Here is a 19,002-nt window from a genome sequence, read left to right as displayed (position 1 = left end):
CTGTCTCTATAGAGTCCCTAAAAATAAGAAATAATGGTTTATCTATTACATTACTTAGTTCTCTTAGTACTCGTGGGTGTATGCCATCCGGACCCGGAGATTTATCTATTTTAATCTTATTTAGCCGGTTTCGCACCTCTTCTTGGGTTAGATTGGTGACCCTTAATATAGGGTTTTCATTGTTTCTTGGGATTTCACCTAGCATTTCATTTTCCACCTAGAGGATCACAGCACACTGATTAAATTGATAGCTGTTTATCATGCTCGTATATATTTTTATTATATTTCTTCCTCAGCATCCTCTAATGGTAAACGCTTAAATCCTCTGCTGACCCCAGAGAGACCAAGCATATCTCTTTTCAGTACTAGTGAGTACAATCATTACCCAGTCAGGTGCCAGCCATAAGTTTCAAAAACTAATAAGAATACTTAACACTATTTCTTATCCATCTTTTTAGCTATTTCACTTGTCCAGTGTCACACCAAAATCTACCTGCACGGTCCTCACAGACGTGAACATCATCCCTAGTACAAGTGAGTACTCCAGCTATTGATAACTGCACACAATATCCACTGATCCATTACCTCTATAGTAGCCACTCCATCTCAGGTTAGCGCAGGTGTTAATCCTTTTCTGCATTATAATTTCATTACTCACAGGGATCAACACAGAACCTGTCTAAACACCAGCTGCTTCTGGATTGTGGCCCCTCCTCCCCCCTCGGGTGAGAAGCGCCAGTGTAAATCCTCTTTTTCTAGAAAACGCTAACCTCCACATCTACAGTGACGGCCCCTCTCGAATCTGGTAAGCTTCAAATTATTAATCTTTCATTCTATGTCTTATAAGATGTCGAGGTTTTCGTTTTGGAGAAGGGACTATTGTTTTGTCCCACTAACTGCCTTGACAAATTCATCCTGATTAAGGATCTTTATCTATTTTGTAGACAATTAACCTTTAAGTTACTCTACCATCAACCATCTGAGATTGACCAGCTCCCTTTGGTAGAGAGGCAGGCGTTTAGAGGTTGGTAGACCTTCTGGAGGAAAATGGAGATCACACAAGGAGAAGATTTTTGGGTAGGTTACCCTCACAGGCCACACCATCCTTTTCGCTGTTTCCGGTGGTGCAAAGTATCACATTCTGTGGTGAGATACAGTCCCTGAGGTTAGACCCTAATAGGGACAGGAATTTAAATAGGGCCGAAGAGGCTGCAATTATGAGACTGGGGTCAAATAAGGATTTTGTGGTCCGGGAAGCGGACAAGGGGGAATCTGGTTATTTGGCCGGTTGACTTATCTAAGGGAAGCTAAACGTCAATTATCTAATTCTAACTGTTATCAGGTTCTCCCCTCAGATCCCTCTCAAGCCTTTAAAGCCAGGCTGGATCGACTTTTGGCCACAGCATGGACTTGCAACATTATCAACAAACGGGAGAAGGAGTTCATGATAAGCCACCATCCCGGGACACCAACCTTTTATATGCTTCCCAAGGTCCACAAATCTCTTCAGGTAGGCCAATTGTGTCTGGGATTGGTGGCTTGCTTGAACGGCCTTGTATTTACTTGGACTTCTTTCTCCAACCATTGGTTTCTTCCCTCAGGTCCTTTGTTAGAGACTCCACTTTTCTTATTCAACAACTCTCGGACTTAGTTCTTTCTCCTAATACCCTGTTGGTCACCATGGATGTGGAGTCTCTTTATAAGAGTATACAGCATGATTTGGGGGTCCAAGCCGTCTCATTCTTCTTGGACCGATATTCCTCTGGAGATAGGAAACATGACTCCTTCCTTTTGGGCCTTCTACATTTTGTACTGGATAAAAACTATTTTGTATTTGATCGGGTCCGTTACAGGCAAATCATGGGCACTGCTATGGGTGCACGCTGTGTGCCCTCGTATGCAAACTTATTTTCGGGGTGGTGGGAGATCAACAGGGTGTACTGCCACGAGCTCTATTCCATCCATGTCATTAAGTGGTTTTGATACATAGATGATATTTTATTTTTCTGGACAGGCACCCTGGAGGACTGCCATAAGTTTGTGGAAACATTGAATGAGAATCCTTGGAATATACACCTTACTTCGCAATTTTCCCAAACAATGGTTCAATTTCTTGATCTCAAACTTTTTCTTAACGGTTCTCGGATCACCACCACCTTTTACCGTAAGCCCACGGCGACAAATAGTTTGCTGCACTTCTCAAGCTTTCATCCACAGCATCTTAAGAATGGTATCCTGAAGGGGCAATTCTATCGCCTTAAGAAGAACTGCAGTACACAGGAGGAATTTTTGAAACAAGCAAAGGATCTCACCCTTCAATTTGGGAATAGAGGCTACACCAAAAAGGTATTTTCACTGTCCTTTGTGGCGGCTAGAGATGCTGATAGGAACAGACCTGCAACCCCGTTTGATGGCACTCCCTAAATCGCTTGGGGTGGTTACTGATTATAATAACCAATGGCGGGAGGTTCGGGGCATTTTGTCTAAACACTGGGATATTTTGCTCCGTGAGCCTAAACTCAAACCCCATATTTCTACACGACCTAGCCTGGTAGCAAGAAGGGCTAGAAGCCTAAAGGATAGTTTGTGTCACAGCCATTTTAAGAGACCTTCGGTAAGGCTTAACAGAGGTACACGTCTTCAAGGGACTTTTCCCTGTGGCAATTGCAACATTTGGCCATTTACCATCAATAACCGTGTCCTCACGTTACCCTCTTTTCAATTTCAGATCACTACAAGGTCTTACTTTAACTGTAAATCACGAAATCTGATTTATGCTCTAATCTGCCCATGTCCAAAAGTCTATGTTGGGCAGACGACACAAGAATTAAAAAGGAGGATACAACAGAACTTCTCTACTATCGTGACTGTGAAAAAGGATAAAGAAAAGGGCAAAACGCTCTCCTCCGTTAAAGCACACTTTTTGGCTGTTCACAACTCTCAATCCAGTGGAACCAAGATTTTAGGACTTGAATCGGTACAATCAGACATTAGGGTCGGTGATATTAGTCTTGAATTGCTCAGACGTGAATCCAAGTGGATCTATAACCTCAAGAGTCTAACTCCATCTGGTCTAAATGAAGACTTGTTGTTTACAGGATTTTATAAGCAAGTCTGAACTTCTCTCAATTGACTATCTACATGACATGGGGACTGTGTGTTATTGATGTCTCCATGATTATTGAGATATTTGTTTGGACAACCATTGTTGTGAGATATTCTCTTTGATGCTTCTTTTTTTTGTGCATTACTATAAGCAGCGCAACAGCTTATAATACCACGGCCACGTACAGGAATGAAGCATTTTCGTCCATTCCGACTACGGTGAATTATGTACCAACAGCAATTTTATCTAACTTAATCTTAACAATAATAAATCTTGTAACAATGGGCCTAGCCTGGGATGTGTATTTTACTGTTTGGGCCTTATTAGGTCCTGGCTTCATAAACCTTCAGTGACCATTAGGGCTGTACTCTGTCTGAGTATGGGGGTGTCCTCCGATAAGCTTTTGAGCATGACTCTAAGGAGGCATTAATCTGTACCTCCTCACTGACACCTCATGTCATTTCTAGCTGGGTTTTCTTTAAATTGACGACTGGTAACGTAGAGGCGGAGACTTGGCTGACTTATGTCCGGCGGCATGGCTGCTGACACATGCGCATTATGGTATGTGGCACCGCTCCATACATCCTGTATACGGGCGGGATGTTTGTATATATGCGTCGCCTTAATTACTAAGCCACAGGGATGATTTCAGCACAGACTCCTTAACTTCATGTGGACTTCGCTTCTTTCATTTGATCCTTGTAACCAGGGTGTGTATGTACGGCACTTTGGACAACAGCGCATGCGCAATAACTTAGCATACACGTTGCTTTGGCAACCTAGCGGCGGATACTTGGCTGATGTATGTCCGGTGATATGGTTGCTGACGCATGCGCAATATGTTATGTGGCATCGCTCCATACATCCTGTGCACGGGTGAGTAGGTCACTTCCGGTTTGGTTGCATCACCGTTTCCCACGGAAGCAGCACAGCTGCAATCTATTTTGGTGATTCAAGCACTTAATATAAGAAGGACACTGCACACAAGTAGCGATAACCCCTGACGAAGCCACCATGAGTGGCGACACGCATCGGGTTCTCCCTGCCTACCCGATTTTATGTCCGCTATATCTACTCGCATCGCACCATAGCTGCCTTATGGAACAATCTATGGGCAGATACCGTCACGATCATTCTAGACCTATATGATCTTTCCACGCCTGATTTGATCTCCCACCCAGCCCTCTCTTTACTCTGTCCCAATTCTGGGCTATAAGGACAGCATCGCATGGCGCTTGTATTTTGGTAAGCCCCCGTTTGTGTTTGTATTGAAACATGGCGGGTCTGTTATATTAAGGGTTAATATGGGGAAATCTCGGATGTCTATAGGGTGTGGGTTAATAGGTGCTTTAATAATGTACTGCTTATAGAGTCAGTGTATATAATCGCACACATTTAATCTGGTTTATGGTAGTTAGCTTTATTATGAGCTTTTGTTATGTCCAGTTATGTCACGTGTGACTACTTTTAATGTTTTTAATGTTGTTTGTGTGCTGTTGTGTATCTAAATAAATAAATTTTGATCTTGCCTGTATGGTGATCCCCGCTTTATAGCCTATACCTGTTTTCTTGTAGCTTATGGTATTCATTCTTTTATAGGCTGAGCTTGGATCCCTATAAGACCCCCCTATGTGCCCCCTTAATGTGTTTCACTTAAGACTTCAGTATTTCAGTATTTCTCATTGATGTGCCAGGGCCAGCTCTGATTGGTGCGATCGACAATGACCGATCGCATCAATCAGCACACAGACGCGGTGTGACCTGGCAGTGACCACCCTGTACTTCCTGATTCCAGCTGCAGATTTGTACAGGGCGGTCACAATGTTGCTCTGTGCGATGGGCTGGGCCTTCTGGTGCTGCAAAGCCTGTTTTTGCTGTTGATGCCTGTAATCCTGCTGCTGCTGGTTTAGAAGAAGAAAGAAAAGTTCCTGATCCTTGCCGGATCTTTCCTAAACCACTCACATCCCCCATTTTGCCATCTTGTTTCCACCCCCTCTTCCTTCTGCTATAGAACGCTGGTCAGTACTTGATTGATCGATATTTTTTTTTTTTTTTTTTTTTGCATCCTTGCCTGCTGTTTTCCAGCACATTTTTGTCCCTGTCTGTTTTTCTCCCCTAACCCCCTTTGCACCATCTCTGTGTGTGCAACCTTCAGTAGCCGAGCGTTGATTAGTGATGCAAATCGCTGATCCGCACTTGTTTACTGTTTTCCATAACTTGTTTTTTCACTAATTCACCACCACTAGACATGAGTGAACACACGGGCTCTCCATGCATGTGTTGTAACTGTCACACAGTCGCTACACATGCAGCTGCGGCGCCGGGCACCTGATTATCAGAGCGCTCCAGGCATCCAGGTTCCTGCTGCAGCTGCTTAGCTAAGCACGATAGCTTACCGAATAAGGAGGGAGCTGAACATTTTCGCTCATGCCTACGCACCTATACCACCTCTGTGTGTGCATCTACAGCCGTCGACTGCTGATCAGACGTACACCACTGATTAGCACCCGTGATCATTTTTGGCAAGGAGGTTTTTTTTCTATTTCTGTTTTTTATCCTTTTTTTATGTACCACATTCATGCGTGCGTCGTCGTCGAGCACTCGTGACCTTTTTTTGGGTGAAAAAAGAATCAAGTAAAAAAAATCATTTAGATCACCTGATAGGATTAGATTAGGGAAAGTAAAAATATACCATAGTCATCGTCGCTTACGCCAGTATTTTTTTTACTAAATTAAATTAGGGTCAGTAAAGTGTGAAAAAAAAAATAGATTAGGAACAGTAAAATACTGTAGTAATTGTTATTTACTATAGTATTTTTTACTGAATTAAGTGTCAGCACGGTAAAAAAGAATCATCCGTGTGTCTGTCATACAGCCGTCGATCACTGATCACTGATGCACATGTTTACACCAAGCACTCACAAACACACACAAACACCTGAGTAAAATTTGGTAGACACAAACGCCCCATACTTAACCCCTTCATGACCCAACCTTAATGACCTGGCCGTTTTTTGCAATTCTGACTAGTGTCCCTTTATGAGGTAATAACTCAGAAACGCTTCAACGGATCCTAGCGGTTCTGAGACTGTTCTTTTCGTGACATATTGGGCTTCACGATAGTGCTAAATTTAGGTCGATAGTTTTTGCGTTTATTTGTGAAAAAAATGGAAATTTGGCTAAAATTTTGAAATTTTCGCAATTTTGAATTTTCATTCTGTTAAACGAGAGAGTTATGTGACACAAAATAGTTAATAAATAACATTAACCACATGTCTACTTTACATCAGCACAATTTTGGAACCAAATTTTTTTTTGCTAGGAAGTTATAAGGGTTAAAATTTGACCAGCGATTTCTCATTTTTACAACGAAATTTACAAAACCATTTTTTTTAGGGACCACCTCACATTTGAAGTCAGTTTGAGGGGTCTATATGGCTGAAAATACCCAAAAGTGACACCATTCTAAAAACTGCACCCCTTAAGGTGCTCAAAACCACATTCAAGAAGTTTATTAACCCTTCAGATGCTTCACAGCAGCAGAAGCAACATGGAAGGAAAAAATGAACATTTACACTTTTTAGTCACAAAAATGATATTTTAGCAACAATTTTTTATTTTCCCAAGGGTAAAAAGAGAAACTTCACCTCAAATGTTATTGTACAATTTGTCCTGAGTACGCCGATACCCCATATGTGGGGGGGAACCACTGTTTGGGCGTAGGACAGGGCTCGGAAGGGAAGGAGCGCCATTTGACTTTTTCAATGAAAAATTGGCTCCAATCTTTAGCGGACACCATGTCGCGTTTGGAGAGCCCCTGTGTGCCTAAACGTTGGAGCTCCCCCACAAGTGACCCCATTTTGGAAACTAGACCCCCCAAGGAGCTTATCTAGATGCATAGTGAGCACTTTGAACCCCCAGGTGCTTCACAAATTGATCCGTAAAAATGAAAAAGTACTTTTTTTTCACAAAAAAAATTATTTTAGCCTCAATTTGTTCATTTCCACATGGGCAACAGGATAAAATGGATCCTAAAATTTATTGTGCAATATCTCCTGAGTACACTGATACCTCACATGTGGGGGTAAACCACTGTTTGGGCGCACGGCAGAGCTTGGAAGGGAAGGAGCGCCGTTTTGGAATGCAGACTTTGATAGAATGGTCTGTGGGCGTTATGTTGCGATTGCAGAGCCCCTGATGTGCCTAAACAGTAGAAACCCCCCATAAGTGACCCCATTTTGGAAACTAGACCCCCCAAGGAACTAATCTAGATGGGCGGTGACCACATTAAACCCCCAAGTGCTTCACAGAAGTTTATAACCCAGAGCCGTGAAAATAAAAAAGAATTTTTCTTTCCCCAAAAATTATTTTTTAGCCCGCAATTTTTTATTTTCACAAGGGTAACAGGAGAAATTGGACCCCAATAGTTGTTGCCCAGTTTGTCCGGAGTATGCTGGTACCCCATATTTGGGGGTAAACCATTGTTTGGGCACACGTCGGGGTTCGGAAGGGAAGTAGTGACGTTTGAAATGGAGACTTTGATGGAATGGTCTGCGGGTGTCACGTTGCATTTGCAGAGCCCCTGATGTACCTAAACAGTAGAAACCCCCCACAAGTGACCCCATTTTGGAAACTAGACCCGAACTTATCTAGATATGTGGTGAGCACTTTGAACCCCCAAGTGCTTCACAGAAGTTTACAACGCAGAGCCGTGAAAATAAAATTTTCTTTCCCCAAAAATGATGTTTTAGCAAGCAATTTTTTATTTTCACAAGGATAACAGGAGAAATTGGACCCCAATAGTTTTTGCCCAATTTGTCCTGAGTATGCTGGTACCCCATATGTGGGGGTAAACCACTGTTTGGGTGCACGTCGGGGCTCGGAAGGGAGAGAGCACCATTTGACTTTTTAAACGCAAGATTGGCTGGAATCAATGGTGGCGCCATGTCGCGTTTGGAGACCCCTGATGTGCCTAAACAGTGGAAACCCCTCAATTCTAACTCCAACACTAACCCCAACACACCCCTAACCCTAATCCAAACTCTAGCCATAACCCTAAACACAACCCTAAACCCAAGACACCCCTAACCCTAATCCCAACCCTTACCTTAATCCTAACTCTAATCCCAACCCTAACCACAACCCTAACCCCAACACACCCCTAACCATAACCCTAACCACAAGCCTAATCTTAACCCCATTTACAACCCTAGCCCTAATTCCAACCCTAACTCGAATTCCAACGCTAACCGTATGGCTATGTGCCCACGTTGCGGATTCGTGTGAGATTTTTCCGCACCAATTTTGAAAAATACGCAGGTAAAATGCACTGCGTTTTACCTGCGGATTTACCGTGGATTTCCAGTGTTTTTTGTGCGGATTTCACCTGCGGATTCCTATTGAGGAACAGGTGTAAAACGCTGCGGAATCCGCACAAAGAATTGACATGCTGTAAAAATACAATGCAGCGTTTCTTTGCAGTATTTTCCCCACCATGGGCACAGCGGATTTGGTTTTCCATAGGTTTACATGGAACTGTAAACCTGATGGAAAACTGCTACGAATCCGCAGCGGCCAATCCGCTGCGGATCCGCAGCCAAATCCGCACCGTGTGCACATAGCCTTATTCAAAGGGTATGTGCATCCGCAGCGTTTCCGCAGCTGTGGGTCCGCAGCAGTTTCCCATGACTTTACAGTTCAATGTAAATCTATGGGAAACAAAAAACGCTGTGCACATGCTGCGGAAAAAACTGCGCGGAAATGCAGCGGTTTACAATCCGCAGCATGTCACTTTCTGCGGATTCCGCAGCGGTTTTACATCTGCTCCAATAGAAAACCGCAGTTGTAAAATCGCAGTGAAATCCGCAGAAAAACCGCGATAAATCCGCAGCGGTTTTGCACTGCGGATTTATCAAATCCGCTGCGGAAAAATCCGCAGAGGACCAGAATACGTGTGCACATAGCCTTACCCTAACCCTAGTTCTAACCCTAACCCTAGTTCTAACCCTAACCCTAGTTCTAACCCTAGTGGAAAAATAAAAGTAAATATATTTTCTTTATTTTATTATTGTCCCTACCTATGGGGGTGACAAAGGGGGGGGTTAATTTACTATTTTTTTTATTTTGATCACTGTGATAGGTTTTATCACAGTGATCAAAATGTACATGGAATGAATCTGCCGGCCGGCAGATTCGGCGGGCGCACTGCGCATGCGCCCATCATTTTGGAAGATGGCGGCGCCCATGGAGAAGACTGACGGACATCGGGAGGCTCGGTAAGTATGAGGGGGTGGGAGGAGCATGGGGGGTGGATCGGAGCACAGGGGGGGTGGATCGGAGCACGGGGGGAGCGGACAGAAGGATGGGGGAGCGGACAGTAGGACGGAGGGGAGCGCAGCACAGGACGGAGGACTGGGGAGGAGATCGGTGGCAGTGGCGGGGGGCAGATCATTGTTTCCAGCCATGGCCGACGATATTGCAGCATCGGCCATGGCTGGATTGTAATATTTCACCACTTTTCATAGGTGAAATATTACAAAATTGCTCTGATTGGCTGTTGAAAGTGCAAAAGCCAATCAGAGCGATCGTAGCCACGTGGGGGCAAAGCCACCCCCCCGGGCTAAAGTACCATTCCCCCTGTCCCTGCAGATCAGGTGAAATTGGAGTTAAACCTTTCACCCGATCTGCAGGGACAAGATCATTCTGTGACACAGCATATGCATCACAGGTCGGATTGGCACCGACTTTCATGACGCATACGCTGTGTCACAGGTTGAAAAGGGGTTAAGCGTCCCATTCATGCTAATTACTGTATTCAGCGGAGGAGGCACACACCTTCCTTGCCTCCGACACTGATAGTGAGGGAGAGGATCCCACCTGCCTTTAATTTTGCTCCTCCTCCTCTTCCTCAAGTGATGCTGAACCGCCACGCAGGTGGCCCAGGACAGAAACTTGACCAGCGCCCACTGTTACCCTGTATGGATCCCATAAAGATTATGAGCTACTGATTCCTGATTTTGTGGCACAATCAGGAGTAAAATTTGACACCACTGGTCTCACAGAAATTGACTTTTTCTAAGTTTTTTTTTCTCTGAGGATGTTGTAAACCTCATGGTGGCCCAAACAAATTTGTACGCCCAACAATTTTTGGCACAAAACCGCCCGTCTTCTTTTTATAACTGGACTCTTGTAAATGCAGAAGAAATTATGTTTTGGGGCCTGGTCCTTCACATGGGGATAGTGAAGAAGCCAGAACTTCAACAATATTGGAGTGTTGAAGTTTTATACAGCACTCCACTATTCCGCATGGCTATGACCTGTAAACATTTTAAGGCCATCCATTGTTTGCATTACAATGACAATACACAATATCCTCCCCGAGATGACCCCAACTTTGACAGTCTTTTCAGAGTTCATCCGGTCATTGATCACTTCAGCAACAAGTTTGCTGAGGTGTAAATGCCCCAAAGGGACATCTGCGTGGATGAATCCGTAATGCATTTCAAGGGGCAGCTCAAGTTCTGGCAATACCTGCCCAGTAAGAGGGCCAGGTGCGGAATTAAGCTCTACATACTGAGTGTACCTTATGGTACAGCCACATGTTTAGGATTTATGAAGGGATGGACTCCTGGTTTGAACCCCCTGAATACCCCCTGTCCTGGGAGTGAGTGGGAAAATTGTGTTGGATTTGGTGTACCCATTGCTGGATCAAGGTCATCACCTCTAAATAGATAACTTTTATACCAGCATCCCTCTCTGCGCAAGCTACTGAAACATGTGGTACTGTCTGCAAAAATCAGAGCGGCCTCCCTAAGATGCTAATTGGGCAGCAGCTCAGAAAGGGTGAGAGCAGAGCCCAGTGTAGCGACAACATGCTGGTGGTCAAGTACAAGAATGATGCCCTTTTCTTGACCACTATGCATGGTGATGGCAGCACCCTTAGCACTGTATGAGGTACCTCTAGACAGATCCACAAACCACACAGTGTACTGGGTACAACAAGAACATGGGAAGAGTTTATCTCTCTAATCAAGTCCTCCAGCCATACAGTGCCATGAGAAAAGCCAAAGTGTGGTACAAGAAGATGGCCGTGCAGGCCAGACCGGTACGTCGTACCTTTGATTTCAGGAGGTAGTGATCAAGACTCTAATCTTTAGAGATCAGGAAGTAACGGACCTCAGTACTTCCGGAACTGAAGGTGTGCTTATATTGGACCAGGCCAACATTTCCGTCAAACCACAAAGAAAGGAAGGTCGCAAAAAAGGTGCCGAGTGTGTTACAGCAGGGGGATATGCAAGGACACCACTTGCGATACCTGCCCCAGCAAACCTGGCCTGTGTATAAAAGAAAGCTTCAAACTGTATCACACATCCATGGACTACTAAATGTATTTCTGGCTTACACAACTCATGTATACCAACCTGACAAATGATACCCAACTCGCAAATACCAACCTGATACACTCTACACAACTTACGTATGCCACGTATTTGATATCAGCATACTTAGGAGAAATTGCAAAACAGATTTTGGGGTCCATATTCACCTGTAATCCTTGTGAAAATAAAAAAATGTGAAATAAAAGCTCAATTTTGTGAAAAAAATGTAATTTTTAAAATTTTCACAACGCAACATTATAATTTTCTATGGCGGGGTCTAGTTTCCAAAATGGAGTCACTTGTGGTGGATTTCCACTGTTTAGGCACATCAGGGTCTCTCCAAACGTGACATGGCTTCTTCCCTTCCGATCCCTGTCATGTGCCCAAACAGGTTTTTCTCCTACATTTGGGGTATCTGCATACTCAGGAGAAATTGCAGGTCCCTAAAAAATGGGTTTTGTAAATCTTGTCACAAAAATTAGAAATCGCTGGTCAATTTTAACCCTTATAACTTCCTAATAAAAAAAATTATGTTTCAAAAATTGTGCTGATATAAAGTAGACATGTGGAAAATGTTATTTAGTAACTATTTTGTGTGACAGTTGAAAAAGAGAGATTTTGTCCGGCACTCCAACCCGGTAAGTAAAATAAAAAAAACTATATTGAGGCATGTCAAACCTTAGTTAAAAACACAGCATAAAATGCCTGATGGCATGCCTTAATAAAGTTTTTTTCATTTTATTTACCGGTTTGGAGTGCCGGACAAAATATCTTTTTCAATTATCTTCGGCTGTGCTCAACAGCGGTATCGGCACCCACCTGTGAACAATCGTAGCCAGCCTCATTTGGACACATCCAGTGCTGCGTTCGATGCTCCCTGACCCTCTCTTATTTTGTGTGGCATAACTCTCTAATTTAACCCCTTCCCGACATGTTGCATACATATACTTCTCTGCGGGAGCTACATTCCTGCAAACAGCAGTAAGCAGTATAGTGTAGTGCCGTGATTGCGCAGCTTCACACTGAGCGCCTTGGCGATCGGGTGCAGGTGTCAGCTCTATGTGAGAGCTGACACCCCGCAGTAATACCCACGATCGGTACTAGCACTGATTGTGGGCATTTAAGCATGCCGCTGTCAGTAGTGACAGCAACATCCAGGAGCATCGAGAAGGGAATGGGTTCCTTTCGCGCTTCCCTCAGTATAACGCAATGCGACCCGCTCTATAAAACTGTCCCACTAGTTAACCCCTTCAATGAACATCGTAACAAAAAACAAGGCAAAAAACAAAGCTTTATCATACCGGCAAAAGTACAAAAAAACGTGATCAAAAAGACGGATGTAAATAAAAATGTTACAACTGAAAACGTCACCTTGACCCCACAAAAAATAAAGCTGCATACAGCTCTATCAGCAGAAAAATAAAAAAAAAGTTATAGCTCTCAGAATTAAGCTATGGAAAAATAATAATTTTTTTTCTATTAAATAGTTTTATTGTGTAAAAACGCCAAAACATGAAAAGAATATAAATTGGGTATCACTGTAATCGTACTGTCCCAAAGAATAAAGCTGCCTCATCAATTTTACCACACTCAGAATGGTATTAAAAAGAAAAAAAAAAGCATTTCCTGAATTGTTTTCTTTGTTCATTCTGTCTCTCAAAAATCAGAATATGAAGCGATCAAAAATGTCATGTGCCCAAAAATCATACCAAAAAAAGTCAACTCGTCCCGCAAAAAAAGCCATCACGTGACTCTGTCAGCCGAAATATGGAAAAATTATAGCTTGGTGCCATTTTTTACCCATTTCCCAGTGTGAAAATGTAAAACTTGGAGCTAACACACAATCTTGATGGTAAAAATGTAAATTATTTTTTCTTCACTGCCCAATGGTATAAAAATCTGTGACACATCTGTGGTGTCAATATAATCACGGCACCCCTGAGAGGTTTGATTTGTAAAATGGGGTCACTTATGGGGGTTTCCACTGTTTAGTCACATCTTGGGCTCTCCAAACATAATAAGCCGTCCGCTAATTATGCCAGCAAATTTTACATTCAAAAAGTCAAATGGCACCCCTTCCCTTCTGAGCCCCGCCATGTGCCAAAATAGTGGTTTTCCCCGCACATATCGAGCATCGGCATGCTCAAGAGAAATTGCCCAATTGTATGGTCCATTTTCTCCTGTTACCCGAAAGTAAAGAAAATTCGGTCTAAAGGAACATTTTTTTCAAAGAAAGTTAAATGTTTATTTTTTCCTTCCACATTCCATTAATTCCTGTAAAGCACCTGAAGGGTTAATAAACTTATTAAATGTAGTTTTGAGCACCTTGGGGGGTACAGTTTTTAGAATGGTGTCACTTTTGGATGTTTTCTATCATATAAGCTCCTAAAAGTCACTTCAAATGTGAGGTGGTCCATAAAAAAATGGTTTGCAAATTTTGTTGTAAAAATGAGAAATCGATGGTCAACTTTTAACCCTTATAACTTCCTAACAAAAAAAATTATGTTTCAAAAATTGTGCTGATGTAAAGTAGACATGTGGGAAATGTTATTTATTAACTATGTTGTGTGACATGACTCTGATTTAAGGGCATAAAGATTAAAAGTTTGAAAATTGCATAATTTTCAAAATTTTCACCAAATTTCTGATTTTTTTCACAAATGTAAATCATATCAAAGAAATGTTACCACTATCAAGTACAATATGTCACAAGAAAACAGTCTCAGAATCAGTGGGATCTATTGAAGCATTCCAGAGTTATGACCTCATAAAGTGACCGTGGTCAGAATTGTAAAAATTGGCTAAGAAGGTGAAAACCGGCTTCGTGGTGGTCAATGTGTTAAGGGCATAAAAATTAATCTTTTGAAAATTGCAACATTTTCCAAATAGTTGCCAAATTTCCGTTTTTTCTTTCACAAATAAACGCAAGTCATATCAAAGAAATTTTACTACTATCATGAATAGTGTTGAGCGATACCTTCCGATATTTGAAAGTATTGGTATCGGATTGTATCGGCCGATATCCGAAAAATATCGGATATCGCCGATACCGATACCCGATACCAATACAAGTCAATGGGAAACTCTCCTTGAGGCCCTGGGATCCATATTCATGTAAAAAATAAAGAATAAAAATAAAAAATATCGATATACTCACCCCTCAGGCAGACCCTGGACCTTAGCTGTGTAACCGGCAGCCTCCGTTACTAAGAATGCAGGGTGAAGGACCTTCGATGATGTCGCGGCTTGTGGTTGGTCGCATGACTGCTCATGTGACCGCTCACGCGACCAATCACAAGCCGCGACGTCATCGCAGGTCCTTCACTCGCTCATTCTTAGGAACAGAGGCTGCCGGTTGCAGCGGTTACAACCAGGGCGCGTCCGAGGGTGAGTATATCAATATTTTTTATTTTTATTGTTTATTTTAGACATTAATATTCATCCCGATACCGATTCCCGATATCGCAAAAATATCGGAACTCGGTATCGGAATTCCGATACCGCAAATATCGGCCGATACCCGATACTTGCGGTATCGGAATGCTCAACACTAATCATGAAGTACAATATGTCATAAAAAACATTCTCAGAATCAGTGGATTCCATTGAAGCTTTTCAAAGATACCTCATAAAGTGACACTGGTCAGAATTGTAAAATTTGGCCTGGTCATAAAGGTGCAAACAGGCTTGGGGAGTAAAGGGGTTAAAGGTAACAACTGGCAGGCCTCATTCAAATATTGAAGATTAAAAACACTTTATGTGCTGTTGTCATCTGGTAATGTGGAAAAGTCGGGACTAATCCAGGCAGTTTCTGTTGACAGGCGCAAACACCTGTATTTTATGATCCCCGCCGGGGACTCTAAAAACCCACACAGACAAGAAGATAGCAGCAGGACAGCACAACACCTCCAAGACATAGAGACACAGCTCATGCCAGGTGTCCAGCTTTGAGGCCCAATAGATTAAGGTTGCAGAGGAATCGGGGAGTACGCTGGTTTTGTCTGACAGGTACTGCTTTACAACAGGAGTGGGGAATCTTTTTTCTGTGAAGGGCCATTTGGATATTTATACCATCCTTCGGGTGCTGTACAAACTCCGCCCACAAAATGCATCCTGACTCTGGCACTGGTGTCAGGATGTAATCTTTCATTGCATGCACTTCAATGTTCAGTAGTGAACACTGCGTGTGTGTGCTAACAGAGCAAGAAGAAATTAACCCATTACTTGCCAAATTAGCAATTTTCATTTTTTGTTAAATGACAGATTTTTAATGATTTGGGATCTAATGAATCAGAAACATAATTTGCAAAATTTTTTCAAGTACGGATTTTTCAGAAAGGGCGTCCCAATATTCAGTTAAAAATGACAATGACATGATTTCCTATTTTGTAAACATTCATTTTACAAACACAACACAAAAAAATTGGACCTAATTATAAAATCTTAGTTGCTAGAAGCTAAAGATTAGGCGTCCCAAAAAAAAGGACATTGGTAGATAATGGGTTAATGTGCTTGTGGCAATCAAAATACAGCTTTTTACCCAAGAATGCGGTCCCTGAGAATCGGCTCGGGGGCCTGATAAAAGGTCATTGAGGGCCATAAATGGCCCTGGGGCCTGAGGTTCCCCACCCCTGCTTTACAATCTTTAAAAATGTTCTGGCCTTCTCAAAAATACCCAGTCATCAGAGTCTGGATGCTGGGATGGTGTTATGAAGTTGACCCAGGCCTTTGGCAGTGTACCCCTGACTCTGCTGTACTTGGTGTGTGTCTCCCTCACCTCTCCTCCTTGGTTGTGCAAGGAAGCTTGCCCCCTGCTGCTAGAGTTGTCTGATGGGAATTTTTTCAACATATTTTCCACAATGGCCTTCTCCTATAGCACCATTTCGCAGACCTCTCCACCTCAGGAAGGAGAGAGGCAACATCATGCTTGTAGTGTGGGTCGGGCAGGATGAACAATGGTACTTTTTTTTTTTTGGGTGGGGCAAGATGAATATATTGTAAGGGTCATGGGAAAGGCAGCGGGAAATAAAGTCAGCCATATGTGACAAGATTCCTACAGCCAACACTTCCTTGTCTCCAACATGATGACTATACTCTTCCTCCTCAGGGCATCAGCCAGCTCCTGTTCCTACTCCTCTTCCTCAGCGTTTACTTCCTCATTTTTACCCAGTCCACACTGAGCGGATGAGATGAGGCTGGGTAGTGTCTCCTGCTTCATGTTGTCATTCATCTCCACCTGGTCCACATGAATAGCTTCATGTTTAATTATGAGCAGCGACCATTTAAGTAGGCACAGAAGCGGGATTGTGGCACTGACTGTCGTCAAAGCCGCTCACCATCTTTATGGAGTCCTTAAAATCTTGAAGAACCACACAAATGTCAGACATATAAGCCCACTCTTCAGTCATCTGCGTAGGCTGACCAAAATACTGACAGGCGTGTTGGAGCTGGTATTCCACAACTGCCCTCTGCTACTCTCAAAGCCTCGCCAGCATGTGTAGTGTGGAGTTTCAGCATGTGGTTACGTTGCACACCAGTCGGTGGAGTTTCAGCATGTGGTTACGTTTCACACTAGTTGATGAGCATGCACTGCTGCAGCACTGCCAGAGCTAGCTGACTTGCGGAAATGGCCGCTGACTTAGCATACCTCGATCAGAAGCTCTGTCAAATCTTGGTAGGTTCTCAGAAACCACTGAACTACCAAGTTGAGCAAGTGGGTCAGCATCACTTGTGTGTGAGCTTGTCATGCTTCAAAGCCGCCACCAGGTTACGGCCATTATCACACATGACCATGCTTGGTTGGAGGTTAAGCAGCAAAAACCTTAGATCTGAGGTCTGTTATTCCTTTCAATTAGATTCAGCAGAGCCTGTTGCTGCTTTTCTGAGGCAGTGCTGCAGAGCTTCCATCTGATATAGATGACGTGGTCTGAGTTAGCACATCGAAGATAGAGGAGCAAGAGAGAAGGTGCAGGAACTGCTGGAGGAGATGAAGGAAATCCTGAAAGAAGTAGTCTCAGTACTCTTCATTGTCGGTAGCACATGTGACGTGCTAGTGGGGGTCTCGGCCCCGACCTCCACAATATTCACCCAGTATGTTGTCAGATATATGTAGTGTCCTTGACAACAAGTGCTTGTCCACGTGTCAGTCCTTAAGTGGACAATCTCAGTAACGCATTGGTAAGGACACGGGTGATGTTCCTGGACATGTGCTGGTACAAGGCAGGGACGCCACCCTCGGAGATGTAGTGGTTGCTGGGGACTGAGTACCAAGGGACCAAATTCGTACACCTGTAGCAGGCCCTGTCTGGATTTCATTTTAGACCAACAAAATTTCATACAAAAGAAGTTCTACAATATATATGATACAATAATAGTGAATTTTTGAACAACCAAATTTGTACACCTGTAGCAGGACAGTTTTTCTTTTTTTATTTCAAGCCAGCAACATTTCCCACAAAGCAGGTTATACAGTATATATGACAATAGTGAATTTTCAGAACAGCAGGCCAAGGGTTTTTAAAAATTTTAAACCACCATAATTTTACACAAAGCACGTTAATCCTGAATCCAGGAAAAAATGTTGAAGTTTTTTGGGGAGAACATGTAGAAATAGCCCTGGTTTCACCTGTACCATTGCCTGGTCCTGCATAGGAGATGATGAACCCTAAGGGGGTGGTAGCCCCATCTCAAGCCGCCTTGAGGAGCCTCTCCCAGGCCTGTTGATTTTGTAAGAAGGGTTCACCCTGCTCCCTTCCTTCTTGCATCACACTCTCAGCATACCAGCAAAGTTTTGAGGAATGTGACCCCTGGATCCAGCCATTAGCTCTTGCAGCCTTTGAGGCAAGTGTTCCGTCTCTACTGCCCACTGGTTGAATGACATTAGACGATGAGTCCCAAACTCTTTTATGAACTCCCATGACCTCCTCCCGGGATGCCAACCCTCAGTATTTTGTGGCTAGGGGGCCCCCTAGCATGTCTCCAGCCCTGATCCTGGCTCACCTCTTTTATGACCAGCCTAGACCCGCAGTCCGCTCACTAGTTGCTGGATCCTGGCTCCCCCATCTGCAAAAACCCCAGCGGTGAAGATTGCGGGCCTGAGTGTGGGCTTTGGTGGTTCTGGGAAAGATGCCGGTTCCGGACCACAGGCTCCTGCCGCCTCCACTGTCGCACCAGCTTGGCCTAGCTCCAATATTCCTCCGTCTCCCTTGGGATTCTTGCTGAATTCTACCATCCCTGTCGACCAGTAAGCACATAGTACTCTATGGATGACTAATTGAATCCCAAAAAAATTTGTGAATGCTTATTGTCAATGTTACATACCAGATACAAAGTGAGAGATACCAGCGCTAAAAGCCGTCAGAGAAGGACAGCCTATGGGAAAAAAGCAAAAGCTGCACACGGGTATGTTGCACACCCTGTCAAACGTGCACATTTTAGTAAGATACACTCAAGAAACCATAAATAGGTATTTATTTACCTCTTAGCTAGTATGTCCTTTCCAGGAACACATAGGACACA

At 43.4% G+C, this 19,002-nt stretch overlaps 2 protein-coding genes across 4 annotated transcripts in view; both read left to right on the top strand.

Annotated features, from left to right (window-relative positions):
- The window catches only part of LOC138666523 (zinc finger protein 850-like), a 115,572-nt gene that overhangs the window by 83,919 nt on the left and 12,651 nt on the right, over window positions 1-19,002 (top strand). The window lies entirely within an intron of this gene.
- LOC138663720 (uncharacterized) lies at window positions 272-4,594 on the top strand. Of its 3 annotated transcripts, XM_069750036.1 has the most exons (7): window positions 272-368; window positions 459-534; window positions 661-805; window positions 945-1,077; window positions 1,356-1,510; window positions 2,015-2,346; window positions 2,729-4,594. In XM_069750036.1, the coding sequence occupies exons 5-7, from the start codon at window positions 1,405-1,407 to the stop codon at window positions 3,116-3,118; spliced, it is 828 nt and encodes a 275-aa protein (XP_069606137.1). In that variant the 5' UTR covers window positions 272-368; window positions 459-534; window positions 661-805; window positions 945-1,077; window positions 1,356-1,404; the 3' UTR covers window positions 3,119-4,594. The 3 variants fall into 3 exon arrangements, 2 of the variants coding, with proteins under 2 accessions (XP_069606137.1, XP_069606136.1); XR_011318229.1 differs by lacking the exon at window positions 272-368 and having other exon boundaries at window positions 412-534; window positions 1,602-2,346; XM_069750035.1 differs by lacking the exon at window positions 272-368 and having other exon boundaries at window positions 412-534.

This window comes from Ranitomeya imitator, chromosome 2 (genome assembly GCF_032444005.1).
Source record: "Ranitomeya imitator isolate aRanImi1 chromosome 2, aRanImi1.pri, whole genome shotgun sequence".
Lineage (NCBI taxonomy): Eukaryota > Metazoa > Chordata > Amphibia > Anura > Dendrobatidae > Ranitomeya > Ranitomeya imitator.
Note: the sequence above shows the minus strand (reverse complement) of the source record. Positions and strands in the feature narration are given on the sequence as shown.